Below are 20,184 nucleotides of genomic sequence, written 5' to 3'. Positions count from 1 at the left end.
GATTACGATGGCGCGGGTCATCGATAAAATATCAATTTCGATAATGGCCGAAGAGATCGCGCGAGCAACAAATTTTGACGGTGGAGAGAGAGAAAAAGGTCAGAAGGAGTGGCGTGAGAAAAGAAGAGAGAGAGGGGAGAGCAGCAGGAGGAGGATTTTGACGCCTTTCGTTCGTGGCGGCCTTGCGGTGTAATTACGAGGCTCGCGGAACACGGCGGTGGGTCCAATGTGGCCCTTTGCCTTCCTTCTCTTTTCTCCTTTTTATCGCGTTCCCCTGGTGGTTCGCGTTCAACTTTACGTTCCAGACATTTAATAATTTCCGTGAAAATGTTCTTCCGTTTGTAAAGCGAGCAAGTCTAAAGGTAACGTTCAGCGGGAGACCGCGTATTCGGAGCGGGCCAAATAAGTCGAAGCAATAGTACACGCGGTAGCGCGAAAACGAAAAGCGTTAGTAGCCTCTCCGTTACTCTTCGTCCAGATCGTCCGTATCTCGCGAGAAGCTTCACGATTTCGGTCTTTCGTGCGTTCTCCGGAGTGAGAACAAAGAGACCAGGATAGCCCTGGAGTCACCGATCCGAGCGGTATATGCTAATTTACCAGGAATCCCTCTTCCTCTTCTTCTTCTCCTTCTGCTTCTGCTGGCGTAGTTGCTGCCGTCTCTCCTTCTTGCCTCGTCCAACGTCGGACAGAAGAATGAGTCCAGTCCTCGGATGACCAGGTGGTCCTCTCTTTGCGCGTACACACCCGAGTGCCCTCGACTTTTTCCCTCGCGTCTTCGTCCTCGCCGCCGCGTCGATGATCTCGACGTCGAATCGAATCTTCCGTGTCCTGCCCGTATAATCTCGCTTTACCTAAACAAATTCTCCCTCGTCTTCTTCTTCGTTCATTCGACTCTGCGAACGGCACGTTAAGAAAAAAAGAAAATAAAAAACACGGCGATCGAGCGGATCGACCTTCCGTTTTGACGCCTGAACCGATTCTGCTCGGTTGCTCGCAAGATATTTCCAATATCGTAAAACCATTAATTACCCAGGTGGAGCAGGGTGTCGGTGTATCGGCTTCGAAGCCCTTCCTACCCTCTCCGTAGGGTCTCGACTACTTAGGTGGCCGTAGCTGGTCGAGATGATGTATTTCGGCGTTTTTGCTCGACATTAATAATAACGTCTCTTGGTTCCCGACTGGTCGCTTCTTCGCTCCGTGAAACGACTACCTTTCCTCTTCCTCGGTTCATTACCGGCTCTCTCGCTTCTCCTTCCGCTCGTGACTCGGTCGACTAGTCGCGTGTTTCTTCGGGCAAAGGGATTCGTTTTCCTGACAGTGTCCCAGTCGATTCTTCGTGCTACTCTCGATCGAGCGGAAGAGAACGAACCCTTGCCGACCATGCACCGTAACCGCTTGGAAAATGGAACACGCGAATCCTGCGAGATTATATCGCGGTGAACGATAACGAGCACGAGAAATTTCTTCGACCGATGACGACGACGTAGCGACGAAATTCGCTGACGACTCCTGGTGCCCTACTTTCCACGAATTCCTAGAATGCGCGCTAAATCGTGACGGTGGTCGATCATTCTTCCCGAGGAATTAGCCGCTAAACGAAGAAGGGCCAAACGGGCGCGTTTCGCGAATTCTTCGTCGATGCCGTCCGAGTTGGGCCCGTAACAGGCATAGAAGAGGCAAAGATAAAGCTAGATAGGATAGGAATCTGGCTGTCGATGAACGCGTCCGAACACGGTGTACGGAGAATCGCGATCTCGTGCTTTCGTTCCCACAGTCGGCGGGGACGTGGATTCCGAAGGAGATTCCCTTTGCTCGTTCCGCGGAAGACGTCCGAAGACGTCCAAAGACGGCCAAGGGAGAAAACAGGCGGAGAGAAAGAGGAGGAGGAGGTGTGTGTGCGCGCGCGCGCGCGCCGGCTAATTCGAGCAATAACGACAAACAGAGAGAGAGAGAGAGAGAATATCGGTGGGACCGTATAACATGCCAAAACACCGATAATTCGACCGTGTGGTCTCGAACGTCAGCCGATATTCTTTCCCACGGATGGCTCTCGGTAAGGACGGACGACCAGATCCTGGACCACGGCGAAAGGGATTCCTGCCATTCCCCGGCAGCCTACGCTCCGCCGAACGCGTCCGCGGCCCACCTTCTACCCAATCGCAAAAACGATAAATTAGTTGATTTACTCGCCCGTTTTTTATCGAGAATAACTCCTGACCGGGGGAACCAGCCCTCTCCGCCACTGGAAGATTAGGGCAACAGGAAGCACGCCGTATACTTCTCTGTCTACTCGCCTTTCGCTTTTTCTTCTTTTCTCCGCTTCTTCATCGAACTTCGCGACGAGATAAGGTGTTGCTTTCAACGCATTCTGGTCCGCGAGCCATAAATTACGCTTCCGTTGAGAACGATACTCGATTGAACCAACGAAAGTCGACTCGATAGTAAAGTACGCGATTCGAATGCGCGTTAAAAGAATAAAATGATTTATCGCGATACTCGGTAAATTATTCGGTAGGATCGAAGGTAAAAAAAGCAGTCGAGAAAGAAAAATTGAATTCGGGGATCGAGAGAAGTCTCGGTTAGAAGGATAAAATCGGGGCAGTGGAAGGCGGGCGAAACGGCACGCGGCGCGTCGCGGCCGATCACACGCGCGTGGCATCCCTGATGGGGTCCTGTTCACGGAGTGACGCGAGCCGCTGTGTCTCTCGGGGGACCTCGATTGTCAACCTCGTGGATTGAATTTCGTATTCGTCGAGCATAATGAGCCAGATGCGAGCGAGCTTCTCGAACAAGACGAATTCTCTCGCGAGACTGTGAGAAGACCGCTCCGCTTTTGCTCGTTCGTCGTCTTTTTTCGTTTAAAGTCGTCGACCCTACCCCGTTTTTCGTCCACGTATTAAACGTATTCTTCAACCTGACAGCTTTCTTCTTTTCGCTTTATTCTCCTTCTTCGGTTAGGTCACTTGGGAGAACCGTTCGATTTTTCGGCTAATTTGGAATTCCTCGAAATATTATTCTGCGTTTCGCGAGATGAAACGTTGCCGTTTCGCGGTACAGAAAATGGCACGCGTTGGTTTCGAGGAACGGCTCGTAAACGCAGCGCCAACGTTCGAGAATCTCGTAGCGCCCCCTATGATTCTAGAACATTCCGCAGCGTGGAACGAGCTGCACACGCGTGACGGTATGCGTAATAATAGTAAAACTGAATGAACCCACCTTGGTCCGGTATATCTCGCCGGTTTTCGGGCCCGTCGTGGACCCGTTTCATCCACGAGAGGGGAAAAAAGAGGCGACGAGAGCAGAAGCGGGTAAAAAGGCTCGCTGCCGAGGGAGGCGGTCGCGCTGCCGTTGCTCGAGTGACCGTGATGGAGACGAGGGGGTGGTCGGTCGAGATCAAAGCAGCCGCCGTGAGAAGTGGCCCGGCTGCTCGAGATTCTTGTCTGCCGGGATGCTGGGAGCCCCTCTCGCGCACCGAAGAATTTGTTTTAGTATCACGGTCAACCTACCCCCTTCCTGGTGCCACCTGATTCCATCGCGCGCACGGCCCGTTGCGCGATCGTCCCTCGGACTTACCGCGTTCTTTTCTCTTACGACCAATCCATCGATCGATACTTTTGCTCGAAATTGATCTTTAAATAACGTTTATGGATCTAACGAGATGAATTTTCGCGCTCGAAGCGAAAAGAATCTTTGTTCGTTCGTTGCTACCGAAATCGAACTCCGAGTCCAGGTCAAAGCACACGTTATCGACTCACCCCGCGCAGAACTCGCCACGGAATGCGCTTACAAGTGGAAATGCCGATCGTTGGGAAAGAAGGAGGACAGCGAAGGAGACGAGGAAGAAGAGGAAGAGGGCAAAAGGAGCGTCGGAACCATTAGCGCGAATGCCTGTTCGTATGCGGTCAGAATCCTTTTATCCCGTACAGAGATTCCTACGGGATTCCTTCGTTCGTTATCATCGCGTGCAGCACACAGCCACGAAGAAACGTAGGAGGAAAGAACGCGATGGGAAACGACGGCGAAGAAGCAAAGGGAGAGAGTCGAACCAGTCTTATTCGAGGCACGGGCCTCCCACGATATTCGCCCGGTAAAGGAGTTATGAAGTCGTCCAACTGGAGAACCAGTTGGTTGCTATATTTCGCGAGGATACGGCCCTCGTGTAACCCCGAGACGTCGATACGGCTCTACGCGAGGACTCTGCATCGTTCCGTCTGCGACCGAACAAGAAATTCGTTCGCGAAATGATCGCGGTAGGAAAGAAAAAGAGAAAGAGAGATAAGGAAGACGCCGTTTAGGTTCGTTTAGGTTCTAGAGATTAAGCGGTTTTTTTTTTCACTCGTACGACTTCGCGAAGACGGGGAACGCGAAAAGTTCTGCTAAATGGGAGAATAGGATTAAAAGAAGCTTTCGCAAATCAGTCAACTTTGTAGTCGTTTTTATTTCCTCTCCTTACTCGTTCGTCTTTATAAATTACAAAAGTCGATTAAAAAACAAAAAAACACGTTTGTTGTGCGTACGAATACCATAATCACCGTTTTCTCAAAACGAGAAAAGAGTCGATCGTCTAAAACACTGGGCTAACGAATTCTTCCAAGCCTGTGCGATAATGCCGCGCGTGCGTGAGCGTAACAAGCGCACGGGAAGAGACGTATAAAAATAATTTACGAGTACCGAACGCGGAGCGTCGGCTAGTCTCGATTCGACGTCAATTTATTTTATTTACAACGAGGTTTTTCCTCGCACGATATCAAAAAATAATATATATATATATATATATATATATGTATATATATATATATTTATATAACTACCATCTATATGTATATACAAGAACGCGAGCCATAAAGATCGGAATAAATAACGAATCTGGTGAATCTCGCACGCGTTTCGTCGATCTAGAAGGAGAGGCACGTGCAAGTTCGAAGCTCGTTGTTTCGAAGCGATAAAAAGAAAGGGAACGTACTCGCGTAAAAATTAAACGATTATCGTATGTACAACGTTAAAAAAAAAGAAAAGACCACGAGGATCCGCCGATTTACATCTACCGTCCTAAAAAGCTTACGATCGCGAACCGTCCAACGTTTCTCGGCGTGTCAGTCTTCGCATGGTCTCTCGATCGTTTCGCGTAATACTGGGGAGACGGGGAAGACCCCGAACGAACGAGACCCTCCTACGATCGTTTCGAAGATCACCCTTTCGTTAGTCGTCGCGACTTTCCGAGTATGCATCGCGTCGGTGTTTCGTTATTTCATTATCGAGGGTTTCATTATCGAGGGTTACAGATCGAAAAAGTACACGTCGACGCGATGGGAATACGATCACCTCGTTGCCTACGAGAGACTACGGACACGTCCTTCGCCCGGAAGGGGGTAGTCTCTTCGCCGGTGAAACGTTAGAAGGACTACAGGCACGTGTGTATCGTCTTCTTGATTCTACAGAGTTGACACTTGACCTCGCAACACCAATGGAAGGTGCAGGCGCATCTCTCTACGACCGTCACCTCCTGCGTTTTGTAGCCCCTGCCGCAGCACATGAGATCGCAGCCATCGACGCCGATGCTTGTGTCGTTGCACTGTCTGCCGTGGGTGCCCAAGATGCCGAGCTTCGGATTCTTCTCGCAGAACGGCGGCGAAGGCTCCAGGTAGACCAGGTCCTTCGGCCCGGGTGGTTTGTGCTCCGGGTTGTAAGGTTTCAGCTGGAAGTTGTACCGGTGTCGACGACCGAGACCGTCCCGGTGCCCGTGCACCGAATTACTCGCGGAGTTGCTGACGATCGCGTTCCCGTTGCCTCGCACGCGATCCGAATTGCTCACCATCACCCGAGACGCGCCGTCGAATCGATCCTTCAGGTTGTCACCGACCACGCGGAAGTTCGGCAACCTCATCCAACAGGTCTTCACGGTACAGGAACCGGACATCCCGTGACATTTACAATCTTGACGCATCCCCGATGACACGTGCTGCGACAAACGAGAAACGTATTACGATTCCTGCTATATCGTTGATCGTTAAGCTTGGCCGGTCCAAAACGGTTCGTGGCGAAGAGGAATAGAAGCTTACCGCTCTACCCGCCTCGTTGTTGTGCAGATTCATCTTCTCGCGCAGGTTCCGTCCCCGTTCCCCGGTGTCGACGAATTCGCGGGAGAACTTGAAGCCGTAGCCGATGTTGTCGGAACAGCCACCCCATTCCCAGTCCCTCACGGCGGATGGTGGTCGCGATTGGTGGGTATAGTCGCAGGAACACGACTGGATGGTGCCCTCGCTACACGCTCGCGCGATGCTGTGAGTCACAGCCGCGCTGGTGATGGCGTATATGAAGGCGGTCTCTCGACAACCTGTAACATCGCGTAAAACAAAAAAACGTTAAGCTATCGTCGTCGAACGTCACGCGTTGCTTTCTTCGACTTCCTACGAGAGGAATTACTGGTAGTCCATTATTTTCGTGACATTACGGTATTTCTATTATCCGTAATTTCAATGTTTCTAATTAAGCGATTAGCGAAAGCGTCAACCTAGAAAAACCGAGCTAAGAAAATATCGAAACTGCAACGGCGAGAGGAAAGTCGAACGACGAACAAAAATGTTGCGGTGGCCGGTAACGTGGGAGGTGACGTCAGGGAACAACGTCTCAATCCTTGGACTACCTGCGCGCGAGATCTCCTACGCGCAGGTGTGGAAGGAACCTGGAAGGACGTGCTGCAACCTGGCCGGCCACGGAGAAAGAGAGCGAGAGAGAGAGAGGGAGAGGGGGAGAACACGACCTTAACCCCGAGTAGGCTGACCCGACAGCCACCTCGACCTTATCTGCATAAGGCGCAGGTGCGTGCCGGCACCTTTGCGACCAGCTAAAGCACCTTCGCGAGCCACCAAAGACAACGGAGAGAGATTAAGGAGGAGTCGTTTCGCAAATTGCCACCTTTAAGGTACTTTCCCACGTGACCGTAAATCGTCGCTTTTAAAATCGTAACACGAATTTCGCGACTTTCGCTGTCGTGAAAAGCGAAAATCGCGTCGTCGCGATAACGAATTCTCGTAATTATCGAAAACGCGCGCTTTAAAGTGACGCGACGTCGCGACGGTGAGAATTTTTACCGTCTCGTAGAAACGTACCTTTATGATCGCGTGGATAATGGCAAGCTATAACGTTCCACGGAGCGACAAATGGTATCACCGACTCGACGAATGAGCCAGGTGAAAAAGTCCGAGAAGCAGGCTCGAAATGAGACGTCAAACCGAGGGAATAGGCTGGAACCGAGAGAAAAGAAACCGGTGCAGCAAAGAGATAATCGACCGCGTCAAATTTCCAAGCGAGATCCAAATTCGTCACGAATGTTTTCCTCGTGAGTGCTGGCATCGCTCCCGGTGGTAAGCGAAATCACGGAAGAAAGGAGGAAAGGAAGGAAAGAAAGAAACGATTTCCACCTAATCCCTGTCCAAGGTGAAGACCGGAGGCTAACGGCGGTCGACGGAAGCGACGCTTTCCAGTCCCGAGGTAACCCGAGAGGAAGCAAGATTTACGCCGTTCCACCCTGTTACCGCGTCCAATCCTCGAGACGCAGTATCCTCGAAATTTCATCGGTTCCAGATATTATTCCTCATCATCGGGACTGGCATAACCGAGAGGATTATACGGCTGGTGGGAGTTCTCTCCGCGAGTCGTCGAAAATCGGGCTCGCGCAACGTTGTCTTCTATCCTTCGACAGGTCCCTGTTCCCATCCTTGGAGCCCTTAGCACTCGGTCAATTGCCGAACGTCATTGGAAGGCGTTCGCGCGTAACGACCGAAAGACTAAAAGTATGGAGTCGAAGAAGAGAAAGGAATTTTCTCACGGAAACGACGAAAGCCGCGATGAAATCATCGCGACGGCCGCGTCCCACGAACCTCGCGACTTTCAAAAGAGTCGGACTCGTGCGATCATCTGTTTCGAAGATTTTACGATCTTCAAACAGCCGGATGACGCAGAGATAAGGAACGTAACGAGAATGGTTCTCGAGAAAAATGGTTATCGACGCGGTCGCGAACAGAGAAAAAAAAGAACAGAACCGAAGAAAAGCACGGAGAGAAGGATAATCCCGAGATGCGTTATTTGTCCTCGCGGACGGGCAACGCGCGACGACCGCTTCGACGCTTTGTCGTTTCCGTGCGCGATAAACGGTTTGACGTTCGCTTTATCGACTCGTGCAAATAGTACGAGCAAGGTGGAGGCGCAGCTCGTTGCCGCAAGGCAAACAGCCGGTCGCATCGTTGGGAAATTCCTGGCTCGCGTACCTGTTCCGCAAAGCGAAGCAAAAAATATTACAGTTAATACTGTTTGAGATTTTTGGCTGTAAGCCGAGTCCGGGAGAAAAGTATTCTTGACGTTTCTCACACTGATAGATACATCCGTGTGTAACGTTCTCGCTACATTTGGTTTTAAAGAATTCGGCAATCTGTACGTTGGTAACGTACAGAGCTAACGATTACGTCAAAAGATGATTAATCGTCCTGGTCACCGACTGACCGCAAGACGCAAGACTACACCGCTAGCTACATTTGCCAATTCCTGGAACCGCTGACTCGACACGGACCACCGAATTACCGTAAGAAAAAATCCTTAGATGTTTATTAACGAAACGTTATCGAACGTCACGTTCACCCTGAAAGTCCGACCAAGAAAAAGTGCATTCGACCAGAGGCTACGTGCGTGTCCGTTGAATGCAAAAGGGAGTCGCGCAGAAAGAAGGGCAGAGGAGAAGCGGGTGCGAAAACGCGACCGCCATATAGGCCGTAGTTCTGTTCGCGACGGGAACCCGTAACCCGAGCGTGGAAAAAAAACAAGATGTAAAAATCACGAACTGATGGGACGAGGCAACGAGGAAGGATACGGGAGGACACAGGCCCATTGACTCGCGACTCACGTTTTCGCAAGAAATCGTGGCGTGCCGTCGACACATGTAGCCCATCATAGGCCGCGATTTATGGCGGCGTAACGCCGTGGCAAAAAGTCAACCTGGTCCTCCGTATAAGACGCGAGCCGCGCGTCGCGCGCCACCATCCATCGATATCGATCGAATTTATTTTTTTTTAACCGGTATCGAACATTGTACCAATCAACGGACGCGGTCTTTGCTTGGAAGCAAATTAATTTTTGATACGATCGAAATACGAATTTTCTTGCCTCGATATTCCTCGTCGGTCACGTCCGACGTCGATTCCCGCCCGATGAACCGAGGGGTCACAGGGGAGACAGTCCCGTGAAATCGAAGAAAAACGTGAACGCAGCACCCGAGGCTCGCGAGATTCGCAGTTTACCGAGCAATTAGCCTGCGGAACTTGGCTCGGCTTCCACGCGAGACGAACACGTTGAAACGGTGCTCGCCGTGGGGTAAAGGAGAAGAGATGGTCAGCCGAGAACGAAAGAGGAAGACGAGAACGAACGAAAGCGAGGGTAGAGACCGATGCGGTAGGTGGCTCTTGGCGGCGAAATGATTACAGGCCGCGAACCTACTCACTACCAGCTATAATATCGAGTACAAACACTTCCAAAAGTATCGAGGAGTTTCGTTCTTTTCGACTCGAACGCACGCTTCGTACGTTTAGTTGGAGAATCACGATATCGTAAGCAAGAAAGAACCGCGATCGAACGAATTAATGGAATCTTCTACTTGTCGGACAACTGCTCTACTTATTAACGCGTTCGCTGCTTCGGTGAAAATGCACGCGAGCTTGCAGGCGCGCGCCGAGCCTCTCATTTCCGAGGATTAACGTACAAATTGAAACTATCAATTCGCGACAGTAACGCTATTCAGGATGTTTCTTCTCGTTTTCGTATTATCGAAACGAATGCGCGAAAAGAACTCGCCGTTGAACCGTGATGAAACGAATGGACATTAGCGAATCGTAGGGAAGCGACAAAAGAAAAGAACACGACGGGTAATCTTGTAATCGGGTAAGCTCGCATAATCCGGAAACGACCGTTTAGTTTGGCGCGCGACAACCAGTCTGCCAACGATCCCCTTTCACGATCCTCAAATACGACGAGTACGCGAGCGTATTACGGATCGACGATAGCGATCCGAGTTTCCCCTAGGAGCCTCCCCTCACGGATCTAATCTACGCGCAGGATCGGTTCGACGAGACAAAAGATAGCAACGTGGCAAGACGAACAGAGGACGGATACGCACGAAGATAGAAACTGGTCCTCGTTCGGCCGAGACGATCGCGAGGGGTGAAAGGTCGAGGCCCTCTTCGTCCGTACGTCGAGGAATGTCTCGTTGATGTCTCTTTTGTTTTCTACATTGGGCTGTATCGCGCTCCTGCTCGAACCACGTATCAAGTAGTGGCGATTATTCCAAGTAGATTCAGAAGCACGGAAATTTTCCGATAAGTGTATCGAGTAGGATGCACCGAGCTAATATTTCGAAACGTGGAGTACGTATAAAACTGGAAGAGCGAGAGAAGGAAGAGAGAAAACGCATCCTCGATGGTTTTGAACAGTTAGCACGGTATCGTCTAAAATTAGACCTTCCGAAGACTGGCGCTAAACGGTTGGTCGTCTAAAAATAGATTTCCCATGCAAATACACAGAAATTAACGGTTATTTCCTGTGTAATGAAATTAGCGCGTTCGACTCGACAGTATTAAAAAATGTCATTCGATGAAACGACGAAATTGTCCTCTTTTCGTTAGATCGGCACAATCGTTGTCGGAGAAGTTTTATGCGAAAGAACATAAAAAGAGCGGTAAAGGGTAGCGTCGCGAAGCAAGGGTTACGCGAGCTGCTGGTGAGAAGAACGCGCGCGTGCGATCTCCTCCTCTTCGCTATTTTGTATCCCGTGATTCTTTTTTTCGGTTTTACTACCGCGATAAGTGGCCATATGGGGACACTGAACGCGATGGGGCGGGAGCGGGCCGAGCGAAAAAGCTCCTCTTACAATCGCTCGGACGAGATCTAAAAGAGCCGCAGGGGAGCCAGAAACTGGTACGAGAAGGTCCATTATCAGGTTGCAAAACATACATCTGGTCGGTGAGGGCACGTGCCCGGGGCCTTCGGACCAAGGGCACGCCCCTTTTATATCCCCCGGTGCCTGTCCTCTGATCCTTGCTTCTAATGCAACCCCTACTCGACACTCCGTACCTTCGACGACTTCGAATAATCTTCCGGTCTCGACACGGTCCTGCGATCGATCTACGATTTTTTCACCCTTTCGTGGATGAAAAAAGTCGTTAAACGACGTAATTTCATCCCTCGAAACATCTCTCTCCACAGTGTCTCCTGCTTTCGATGGCACGTGTTAAAATCTATGGACATGTTTCTCGTTCGCGGTAATTAAGACCGTAGCCCGTGATCTACAGTTTAATAACGTGTTCGAGCACAACGAAAAGAACGTTAGAGAAGCTTACGCATCCGTGACCGATTTACGATACGACAAATTATCGTGTACAACTAACTAACCGTGATCCAATTAGTCGTACTTTAATTATGCGGCCGAAAGGGATTGGCTTTTTACGGTGCTTCACGAATCGATCGGCTAACGATATTACCCAAGCTGAAACTCGAGTAGGTCGTATATAGTTTATTCGGTTGATCGTCTCGTTTACGATGACGTCGTTAACGATCATCCAAAGACAACGACGTCTTTTCATGTTGGTCATTCTACGCGACTCGAGATAAGCTCGTCGTTGTTGCGTCGTCGATTCGGATCGACAGATTGCACGTTCGCGATTTCGAGAGGACCACGAGAGCGCTGTCACCCTCTGCTTCTCTTCCCTCTTGTCGATTCGACGTCGTTCCGTCTCTTTTCACGAAACTCGTCTTCTGTAAATCTCTATCGAGAATACCGGTTGTCGGAGACGGCCATGGACAATGGGCTGTTCCTTTTTTCTTTCGAACGTGGAACGAGTCCACCTTATGGTCCGTTATATACGCGTATATCTATACAGGTATAAATCGTTTTATCGCGAATCTCGATTCCTCCGTGCTCGGCAACCTCGCTTCGATGCGGTTTCTCTACTTTTTGGTCATTTGTTCGATATTTGAATCGATTATTAAACATCTGTCGCTTCGATCGCGGTCGAACAAAAACGCCACGGAGGTCTCAGCTCGGTGACTCGGTGTCGTTTTACGAAATAAATCGATCGTTGAAAAAAATTCCTTCTCGTGCATCGACAGTGTACAATATTGGAGAGATAGAGGTAAACATAAGTCGGATTCATCTGAACAGCTCGCGGTTAGAAGTAGGAGCAAAGAGAAAGGAAAAATCTGATTGGCTCACCTCTGTCGACGATCTTTCCGAACAAATTTTTCCCACGCAGAAAGTTCTTGGTGGAACAGTTCCATCGACGATTGCGAAACTGATGTTGACACTCGGCGATCGCCTGATTCGCACCCCTGGCCACAGCCATCAGGACTCCTGGGTTTTCTCTGGCCAGTTTTCGTTGCTTTCTCCTCAAGGTCGCGTACACCGTGGGATCCATGTGCAGGGATGCCGGAGACATTGGCAAAAAATTGTTCGGTTCTCCTGCCTTGGCGATTCCCCTGACAAGAAAAAAGAGAAAGATGGAGTTAGATACGTCTAGCTCGCTGGATAATCATCCTTCTGTTCGGTACGTGGTTATACCCTGCAGTTATTTCTCGAAATTTATTTTTAATCGAACTATCGGAGAAGTCATTTGTTCGTTAAAAATCAGTCGATACCGCATGTTCTCGTAGCCGATTCGAAGACTAGGGAGAATGTCCGATGAGGAACACTCGCTCGAATCCGGCAGACACCGCGCGAAAGACGCGTTTTCAAACACGCGTCGCGTCAGTGACGAGCTTTGACAGCGACAGCCACGTTTCAACCTGTTAAACGCGCTGCTTGTTCAAAAACGTAGATATAGAGCGCAACGAGAAACAAACTGTGACGAGAAAAAAAGAGAGGTCTAGAAAGTCTCGAAGAATGAACCTCTTCCGTGGCGATTAACCAACTGCTCGTGTCGTTATTAATAGGCCTTCGGCGTCGCTCAGGGCGAGAGGGTTAAAGGACGTCGCGAGCCGCGATTCGTTCGGTCGCGCGTCGATAGTCCGGCGGAATTGGCATTTCTCGTGCGTTCGTTCGACGCTAATTTGGTTTACGCGCAAAAACGATACGCTTTGAAGCGCCTCGAGTAACAGTGGAAAGAGGAGACGAAGAAGAAAGGAAGAAAAAGGGTACGTAGGAGCAGCACAGAAAGGGTAAGGAGACAGAGGAGAAGAGAAGGAGCATTGGAGAAGGATTAGTTCGAAAGACGAAACTGGTTCAACAGTTTCGGTCAACGGTAGCCGAGGTATATATAAATCAAGCTGCCGCGCGAGTTCTGCCTGCGAAAGAATTCGCGTCTCGATCGATCGAGCGTCGCGCAGAAAAACGCTTAACAGCGCTCTGCTCGCGTCCCTTTCGTGGGAAGAACGTGCAAACTATAGAGAGAAACGTCCGAGGATCGCGACTTTCGGACCGCTTCGAAATCATTGCTCAAGAATGATCCTCGTCGTTCGTCTTATTTGTTGGTATTATTAGAATTAGGAGGGTAGCGAGTGTGCATATCGATAATATGCAATAATTGTAAAATTTAGAGAAGAACAGACTGCGTAATTTTTCGTTACGGTAACGGGAACGTTTCCGGAGCGTGTTTAAAGGATTTGGAGCAAAATACGTTACTCTTGGTTGAACGGAGTATCGTCGAATCAAAAAATAGCTCGCACTGGTAGGGATCGGATCGCTCATCGCCGTGCACAATAAACAGCTAATCACTGTCGTTGGATCTCCGTCGACGGTTCGTTGTCAACGTAGCCTCGTGACGCCTAGCAGAGACAGCAACCAGGCACCAGCGAGGACCAACGAGATTTTCCGTTGACACTCTCCTAGCCGTGTAAATAAACCGAATTACGATGCGGTCGCTCGTAAAAACGTTGGTTACGTTGCGTTACATTGGCCAGCAACAGGAACCAACGAACCCGAATCTCTGTTCCGGAGCGGAGCACGATCGCATATCGAAAGACCGCTTCTCGTCTTGTAACGACAATGATTTCTCGTCACCGGTTTCGCGATAGGAATAAACGAATTATTCCGCTACAGAGATAGTAATATCTCTGTTTATACTGCGCGCCTAAAAATCCGCGCAGTCAGAATTCACGGTCGCGCATGCGCGTTGCAAATACGGGAATACGTACGATGCATTCGATAAACAACCATCGTAAATGAACGATGCATTGGACCGGTTAGGATATTTCTATTGCTCGTAATTTACGTCGGAGCAGAAAATCTGTGGAACCATTCTTCTCTTCTTCTTCTTCTCCTTCTTCTAACCCGTCCACGTGTTACGTGCCAACGGACACGCCACCGCAACGAAAATAATTTATAGAGCGTAGAGGGCTAATAACGATTCGATGGCACGCGTTCGCAATGACAAAAGACCGTTATTGAATCCTAGCTTCGATGATGTTTTATTTCGAAATATCTTCGCGATTATCCACGACAGTGGCACCGGTAAAAAATAAGTATTCGGTACGGATCAAGTGCTCCATTTGCATACAAAGTTTCGTAACTTCCTAATTTTCGTTGTCGGTTGGACTAGTGAGTTACGGTTTCCGAATAGTTCGGTGATCGATGTCGAACAAGACCACCCAGAATCGTCGTACGTCGTTTCTTAACTCGATAAGTAATCCCCTATTACCAGCGAATATACGAGCGATTTTGCTCGCGATATCTAGTCGAGAAAGCACGACAAGCTGTTCCGAACATAAATCCACCGAAAAGTCACGATCTCCGAGTCAGCCTTTCGCCGAGCCACGATAAATTAATGCCGACCGCGAAATTCGATGGCAGCCCCGTCCGACGCGAATTTACCGTCGCATTAGATTAATTAATTCGTAGGTAATAATTACTCGACGTGCGTGGCCGTGTCTTAAATCAACGCGGTTGGAAAAGCCGTCCAAGAGCCGACTGATTTATCGCCGGCAGTTTATCGTTACGTGGATATTTCCGCGGCTATCTCTTTCGGTTGTTAAACGACCGCTCGCACACGTGTACACACGCGCGCTCGACCGTACCCGTGACCATTATTTATTACCCGGCTAATGAAGTTAGCCATTATCTAATATCTATCCAACGTGTTTTCTTGTAGCCGCGGCATGCTACGCGCAGAAATCATTGGCGAATTGAAACGAATGGACCCGAAGGTTTATGATTAATGAATTAATAAGAAGCCGCGCGGTCTTAGGTGCCACCGTTGGCTCGATAAGAGTGCCTTCCGGAGACAGGTGTTAACGCGACTGGTAATTAACTGTCAAAGGTCGTGACGAGAACGCGAGGGGCCCTACCGAGACAACGAAATTATGATTCACCTTTTTTTCGACGAATAACGTGGACTTTTTATGTATTCCGGGCAGGATTTTCGAAAATTACTTGGAACAACGCGTAAGTTTGCGGCGAATAAACAAGGAACTATCTTTGTAGTAAAGCGCGGTTAAGTCGGCGATACCTATTCTTACTCGAGATGCGAAAATTCGGATCGTTACGGAATAAAAGTCACTTACCACCACATGGATCCTCTGCCGCGATTCTTGTTCCTGGTGATTTCCGCGATGGACGCGTGTATCGCGACCACGAGGGCGCCGATAATCACCCAAAGCCTCATCGTTTCTTCGGCGATCGATGCTGGTTCGTCCGCTTTCTTCTCCGGACTGTTCCTCGAGCCTCTTCCAAAAGATGATACACCACGCACACTGATCGTCTCACTCACCGCGTTACAAACATCACACGATACTGTTCGCGTACGGTGTCGCGCACATAACGAGCGTCCACGCGTCTCTCGGAGAGATGTCCTCGGGACAGCGACACTCGGAAGACGATTGACCGGTAAGGCGGGTCGAGGGAACCGTTTAAATCATCTTCCTCGGGACAGGAAGAACGTGGTCCACCAAGAAGATCCGTATCGAGAGGGAACGGCGCGGCGATAAAGAGTCAGCTGTGAAAAGCACGGGGGTCGGAAGAACCGTAATGCCGACAGGCCGTTGAGTGACTGTAGTTGGTAGAGCCGGAGCTGTCGACCTCGAAAGCCGGAAACTCACCCCCCGAAGGGCTTTTTTCGAGGGGTGGGTGTCACCCTTGCCGAGTTCTCGCCGAATCAGAGGTGGTGGGAGAGGCACGGTGCGGTCGGAGGATATACCTGACAACCCTCCTCGACGTTTAGGCCCGTCGCGACGCGTCGCGCCGGGTCGCGTCGGTCGGTAGCGACGGCCCGGTTAATAACGGAGCCGGCAGGGAGGCCGAGCGGCCCGGTAAATCGCTAACCTTTCGCGGTCTCGCCCGTTTCTGCTTACTCTGAAACGTTTCTCCGTTTGATCCGGTCGCGTGGTAGCGAGTCGCGCGACGCGGACGATCGATCGGCCGATCGAACCCACGTAAGAACGCACGAACGAGCAGCGAAGGAACGAGCGTCGACCCAGTCGAGAGAACGCGCCAAGGGGAGAGACTCGTCGTTTCCTTCTCTTTCGCTGGGTCTCGGGGGGTACGGTACCGAGTTGGAGAACCAATACCCTTCGACGGACAAGTATAGGCCTCGGCTAGCGACTGCACGCGCTCGTCCGCGGAAGAGCCGATCTCTCTTCAGTAGAGAGAACGGAACCTTCTCCCCTCTCCGCCCCACGAGTCCTCTAACCGTCTCGCTTCTTCTCCCCTCCTTGCTTCGACCTTCTCGCTTCTCTTCTCTTCTTTCCTCTTCTCTTCTCTTCTCTTCTCTTCTCTGCTCTTTGCTCTGCTCTGCTCTTCTCTGCTCTTCTCTTCTCTTCTCTTCTCTTCTTTTCCTTTCCTTTCCGTTTTCTCCGCTTCTTCGCTGATCCATGCGACCAGCTCGTTTCCCCTCGGTCCGGCGGATCCCTCCGATAGAACCTCGCTCCGCCCCACTGATCGTGCAACTCCTGCCCTTTCTTCTTTTACGTGCCCGTTCTCGAACAACCTTCCTCTTTCTCCGTTTCGACTTTTATTTATCCTCCTCTCTTGCTCCACTACCGACCACCTTCCCGCTCCTTTCCCTCGCGAATTCTACTCCAGATTCGTTTTCCATTCAACGAAGAGGATCTTCCGTCGTACGCGTCGGAACATCGAGGTCGTTTTGCCCGGAGATTTCGCGCGATAGAAAGTTGTGGAGGAAACGGAAGAGGGACGCTGACAGATTCTACCCGATGAACTGTTCTCCGCTGATCGTAGACGAGCACGTGGCTTTGAAGGGAAAATGGTGGGCGGTCTTAACGAAAGTCACGCCTCTCGGCATCCCCACCGCGTTCCTCGTGGTCATCGCGCAAGGAACTCTCGTCGATGCTCTCCCACTCTCCGAAAACCTACCCGGATATCGCGCTCTCTCTCTCTTCTCTCGTTCGCGCGTCTGCTTCTCTTTCTTCGTCCCTCGGCCGTTCGACGCGTCTCTCCTTTCTCCTACTTTTTTTCCATTCATCCGTCGAGCGGTTCCTTCCTCGTTCCTCTTTGCCCTCGCGTTGCTCTCCGTCGCGCCGCGGATCGCCGTTTCCGTCTCCCTTCCTACGAACGTCGAGGGACGACGTCGCGGAGAATGCACGAATCGAAAGGTGGTGGTGCACATGCGTGTGTGGGAACTCGGTTCGGAATGCGAGAGTCGAAGCGAGCGTAGCCATGGAACCGCGCCGGGACGAGGAGCTTTTTCCTCTCGCGACCGCGAATTCCTATTCCTGGTCGTCGGAAAACCGCGAAATTCGAAAGCGCGCGGATTCGCGGCTGGAAAACGAAAGCAGCGTCGAAAGAAAGGCAGCGGGGGAGGCGAGGAGAAGGAAAGGATCGCGACGAACGCGAGGAGGAGAAAAAGGGCAATTTACGGGGACGCGTAAAAAGATCGGAGCGAGGGATATTCGGGAACGAGGTCAGAACAGTGGTCGCGAGATCCCGGCGAAGAGTTACGGAGATTGATCGACGTAAATCGTCGCGGCGACGAGGGCGCAATTACGTTTTTGTCGGCGCGCGTACGCTCGATCCTGTCCTCGGAATCGCGCTTGAAAACGCGAGTAGAGGAAGACGCGAAGAGGTCGAGCTTGTCTCCGCTTTGCCCGACAAAATCACGGAGGCAATTATACGCGAAGAATGCGAGCGTACGCTCCCGCGAAACCTTTTCTCTCCTCGGATCCGCTCGTTCTTCTTTCGCTCGCTGACGGCTGAAAATTGATCGCCCTGCCGCCGCGCGATAAAACCCCTCGAGGAACGATCAAATGTTTGCTGGATTCTTCTCTCCGCTGTCTTTGTCCGTGATAACGAACCTCTTCGAAACGCTAATTAGACGTTAACGAAACTTTGAAAACGTATATCTCCCTTAGCAGCGTGCGAACTCTATGTCAAATCGGTGTTCCTTCACCGAATCGAGAAACGAATCGCCCGACACTCTCGATATCGTCTACGATCTTCTAATTCTCGCTAATGATCGTCGAAATTCCTTCGACGTCGCGTCGAAGTAATGACGCGAGGAATAAGTTGTTGGAAGGAGCAAGATCTGGCGGGAGCGAAGGGCTCGCGTGACGGACGGTGCGTCCGTCGATTACTTGCTCGGCTCGACGCTTACGGTAATGACTTAATGTCGACGAGTTCTACGATGTTGTACGACCGCGTTTTTCCACGTTCCACGGCAAAAATCGTCCGCTCGTTCCGCGTACGTGGCGTACACACCTGGTCCCTGAGCTTCGACGAAAATAAGCGTAGCTGCGAGTCGTAGTCTCTTGCACAGAAAAATAAAAATATATGCGCTATCCTTATCTCTCTTTTAATTTTCGTTTAGAGGCTCATCGGTACACGACGAGTCTGGTTAAGGACAAACTTTTACGTTTTATGTTCAAATTTCTCCTAATATCACCGGTTTAATCTGTCGGAGAAAAGTTGGAGCATCGTAAAGGAAGAAGATGGTGGACGACGGAGCTGAACGAACCGAAAAGCAGAGGCGAACCGAGGCGAGAGCGAGGTGGCTCGTAAATCTAAAGACCGTGTTCAGAAGGAAGGAGGTTGAATAGGTGTAAATGAAGTTGCGGCCTGTGGCCCGCCGCAAACTCGACCGGACCACCCCGCATATTTTGTCTCCCGTGCGTGCTGGACCCGCAACAGCCTCCAATCCTGTTCGCAAAACGCTAGCACGACTTCTAAAGAAAGAGCACCATACCCTACGTCTTTATTTCCCTCGAGAGAGCGCTTGTTAGTACACGCTCTAGTGCAATACGAGCTTCCTTTGGCTCAGAATCATTGCGCAGGAAGAAGCTTACTTAGAGCTTATCTAGATACTTTTCTCGAGTTTACACGGATTCCGGACATTCGAAAAGACGATTTGATTTCGAAGCTTTAGGCCAGGTAATCCGATTTCACGGTCGGCACTGACGCGAGTATACGCGTGAAATCGATCTTTATCGAATTCAGCAGACCTCGCGAACTACTCGACAAAGAATTGCCACTGACGGCAGGTGGTTCCTTCCTCCACGAATTCTCTTCTTCGTGGAGGTCTCGAGACCCAACGGGCGGCTTTCCACCGAGGGATGGGGATCAGCTTAATATAGGTTAACGTTCATCCTCATTAACTAACCGAATAAAGAGACTACAATGCCGAGGATTCGTTTTGTTTCGGACGATCCTGTTCGGCTCCCTTTCAACGATTTTTCCAAAGCCTTTCTATCCCGTCTGTCCTTGCGAAAGATTATCGGGTATTACTGGAAATATACACGCGTCGTTCACGAGCAAAACAGGAAAATGGTTACGGAGAAACTTCTATTATTCGGACTAATAGCTACTCGAAGTTACATTTTCTAAATTCAAATTTGCATTTATGTCGCAAACGAAGTAATGAAATATTTTAAAGTCGAAGAAAAAAACAAATTCCTTACAGAACCTAAAATTAAGTTTAAACGATCGCCGTTTCACGTTGCGATAATTATAACCGATCGTTCGATCAACCGGTATTTGTATAATCGACGTTCTACTTAATTCCTGTACGGACGATCGCGATAGAAAAAATTGGAAGGAGCCGACTTGGTCGGACGATGGGCAGAGAAGAAGTCCTCTTTGGCTGGAATTCCAAAGTCCGGTCGAGAGGATCGATACAAAAACGCGAGCATCGTTGCTTGGACACACGGAATCGTCGAACAGTTTCTGTCCGATTCAGCGAAAAGACTCGTGTACACGGCAGGATC

General features: G+C 50.3%; 1 protein-coding gene across 1 annotated transcript; it reads right to left on the bottom strand.

Annotated features, from left to right (window-relative positions):
* Positions 1 to 4,418: 4,418 nt before the first annotated feature.
* On the bottom strand, positions 4,419 to 18,035 carry wg (Wnt family member 1 wingless). Its single transcript, XM_003707837.3, has 4 exons — positions 15,535 to 18,035; positions 12,254 to 12,516; positions 6,060 to 6,334; positions 4,419 to 5,959 (listed from the first exon to the last, which is right to left on the bottom strand). The coding sequence occupies exons 1-4, from the start codon at positions 15,633 to 15,635 to the stop codon at positions 5,402 to 5,404; spliced, it is 1,197 nt and encodes a 398-aa protein (XP_003707885.1). The 5' UTR covers positions 15,636 to 18,035; the 3' UTR covers positions 4,419 to 5,401.
* Positions 18,036 to 20,184: the final 2,149 nt, after the last annotated feature.

This window comes from Megachile rotundata, chromosome 9 (genome assembly GCF_050947335.1).
Source record: "Megachile rotundata isolate GNS110a chromosome 9, iyMegRotu1, whole genome shotgun sequence".
NCBI lineage: Eukaryota > Metazoa > Arthropoda > Insecta > Hymenoptera > Megachilidae > Megachile > Megachile rotundata.
The sequence above is the reverse complement of the archived record's forward strand: the minus strand, read 5'-3'. Positions and strand labels throughout refer to the sequence as shown.